At 36.4% G+C, this 2,691-nt stretch overlaps 1 protein-coding gene across 1 annotated transcript; it reads right to left on the bottom strand.

Annotated features, from left to right (window-relative positions):
- Positions 1-898: 898 nt before the first annotated feature.
- Positions 899-2,567, bottom strand: LOC103523078 (chromobox protein homolog 5-like). Its single transcript, XM_026832851.1, has 3 exons — positions 2,370-2,567; positions 1,700-1,897; positions 899-1,222 (listed from the first exon to the last, which is right to left on the bottom strand). Exons 1-3 carry the CDS (start codon positions 2,421-2,423, stop codon positions 929-931), a joined length of 546 nt encoding a protein of 181 aa, XP_026688652.1. The 5' UTR covers positions 2,424-2,567; the 3' UTR covers positions 899-928.
- Positions 2,568-2,691: the final 124 nt, after the last annotated feature.

Raw genomic sequence — 2,691 nt, 5'->3', positions numbered from 1 at the left:
GTTTTTCACACTTTTCAGGTAGAAATCCAAGCTTTTATTCATGTTTTTTTATCCGAATGCAACAGTTCTATTTTCACTTATTTATTTCTCAACTCAATTTTCAGTTTACAGTTGAAATGCTTCAATGAGATATCGGGGCAGGTAAGGTTGATCTTCCGGTAATATACACCAGGTGTCGTGCTTTGCTGAATTACCTTTCACATGCAGCGCACCTAGATATCATCTTCTCTTCTTCCTTTGCTTTGCATGTCAGCTGGCTATCATTTTTTGTCAGCCTCTCAATCCGCACTGGGGTGATTGTTCTGACATTTGGTTTTGACTTACGAAAATATGTACTTGCATTCAACCTTTGCTTTTCTTTAACAAAGGGAGGATTTAGGTGGCTATCTGTATTCGCAAGAAGAGTAATATCATACAGTTCCATTAAACAATAGCAATAAAAGTGGCAGATTACTCGTAGATGTTTACAAAGTCATAATGTGAGAAAAAAAAGAAAAGGAATTTTTCTTTTCCAAGACTTCTAGATACTAGATAAATCGATTTAAAAAATCAGTAAATTGTGAACTTTGATTTCCACATTACTCTCGTAGGCATGCTGACATAATTCATGAACTCCCGCTTTGTTGTGTGCAAGCGTTTCTGCGCATTTTGACGTGAATCTGACGTCACAACTCTTCGAACTTTTTCATTAGAACGGCAATTAAAATTGAATTTTTGACTTTTAAAGTTACTTTTTCTGAGTTTTGACCTCAGATTTGGATTTTTCACAACTTTTTACATAGGAATTGACCATTTATTTATAAATTTTTACCCATTTGCAACTGCTCCATTATAGGTTTAATATCTTATGGAATCTATTCCTGCTGATGGATTTTTTTTTGGGCAGGATGCTCTAAAAGGAGTTTTTTTTTACCCAAGCATTATATTTTCAAATTACATTCATATGATTACAATTCTGTATACATACCTCCTCACCATCCTCATCTTCACTCTCTTGTGCACTTCTATTGTTCTTCTTCACAGCTGCCGTACTCTTTGCTGATCCTTTTGGTCTTCCTCGTCCAGCCTTTTTCTTTGGTCTTCCTCGTCCAGTTGTTTTCTTGGCTGCTTTCTTAGTCTTGGCTTTCTTGTTGGGCTTGAAGTCGTCTCCATTTTCTTCTTCAGAGGCTGGACATTCTTCTTCGTTACCGTTTGTGACATCATTGTCTGATCCTTCTTCGTCCTGGAAATAAAATTAGGAAACATAGAGAACATTTAGAAAAGCAGAATAAATTTGATCTTGATGCTAGAGAACACTGATCTCAAACTGGGGTTGTGGCCTTCCTTTGCAGCAAAAAAAAAAAAAAAAAAAAAAAAAAAAAATCTTTGTGGACCCCAAGGCTTCTTGGCTTTAATTACTGAAGTCTTATTCCAAAACAGCTGCTCCATGAACAAAATACTGACTTACTTCTTATGTAGTTTCCAGCACTTCTTTGATACCTTCTATCCTAAATACTCTTCAAAACATTAAAAATATAATAATGTACTGTGTACTTGGTTCTTTCATCTTTTAAAATGTAAAAGAAGAGACAAGATCCAGAAAAGTCAATGACATGAAACTTGGTTGTTTCCTCTTCAGTTGACACAAACTTTAGCTATTGTGCTCAAGTTTTAAATGGGGTGGGTAGAGGAAAAAGTTCTTAATCTAACAGAAACTTACCCTGATCATTTCTTTATACTCCTTGATAAGTTGTGCACTGCTTGCCAGATTTGCCTCCTTTTCCCAAGTGTCGTCATCAGCGCCATATCCTTTCCAACGAATCAAATATTCAACAGATCCGTTGCTGAATTTACGATGATGAATGATCTTCTCGACCTCATACTCTTCTTCCTCACCGTTGTTCTCGTCAACATCATTCTGAAATTAACAAACCATTTTTGGTTTAAAAAAAAAAAAGTTAAACCTAACCCTATGATAACACTGGTTACTCATTTATGACAGCTCCTTTTGGTAGCAACTTTTCAATGTCATGGCTTCTGAGCCAGTACCAAAGCCTTTCAAAGTGTACATAGGAGGGGGTGTGGTGAAACTGCCAGATCAAAACAGTGTATATAAAATCTCTCGACCAAATGAACCACAAAATCCCGCCTTTCTAATAGCTTCTGTGCCTTTCCTAATATTTAAACAGTACCGATTTCTGTAAATTTTTTTACACCGATTTCTGACCATTTTAACAAATTTTCAAGTTCATAAGAGGCAAATCTGAGTTATCTGAGGTTTCTTTCCCTGAAACAGTCCTGAGTTTTTGATAAGCAAATGAGCGGCCATTTGTTTGTTTAGTAAACACAAACCAAAGGGAGTCCAAGACTCCAAGTTCCGCTTCTCTTACCTTGGGTTTCTTGGTGGCTTTGGCAGCTTTCGTGGATCCTTTCCTTTTGGCCATGGTCGAACTGAACAGAAAGTTGATCAATCTATTAAATTTGCCAAACTTGATTGGCAGAAAGGGGAAGATACATAAAATGTGTCTCAAAATCTCAAAAAGTTAAAAAACGCAAATCAAGAACGCCGAAATTTTTTTGTTGTTGTTGGATGATGCCAACTGCCCAGTTGAATGAACTGTTGCCAGATTGAACATAAAGGCTATTTTATTTTATGATGCTACATGATGTAAGAAGATGCTCGCATCTTCTTACATCATGCTCACATCAGAG

This window comes from Diaphorina citri, unplaced genomic scaffold (genome assembly GCF_000475195.1).
Source record: "Diaphorina citri unplaced genomic scaffold, Diaci psyllid genome assembly version 1.1 scaffold14951, whole genome shotgun sequence".
NCBI classification, from domain to species: domain Eukaryota; kingdom Metazoa; phylum Arthropoda; class Insecta; order Hemiptera; family Psyllidae; genus Diaphorina; species Diaphorina citri.
The sequence above is the reverse complement of the archived record's forward strand: the minus strand, read 5'-3'. Positions and strand labels throughout refer to the sequence as shown.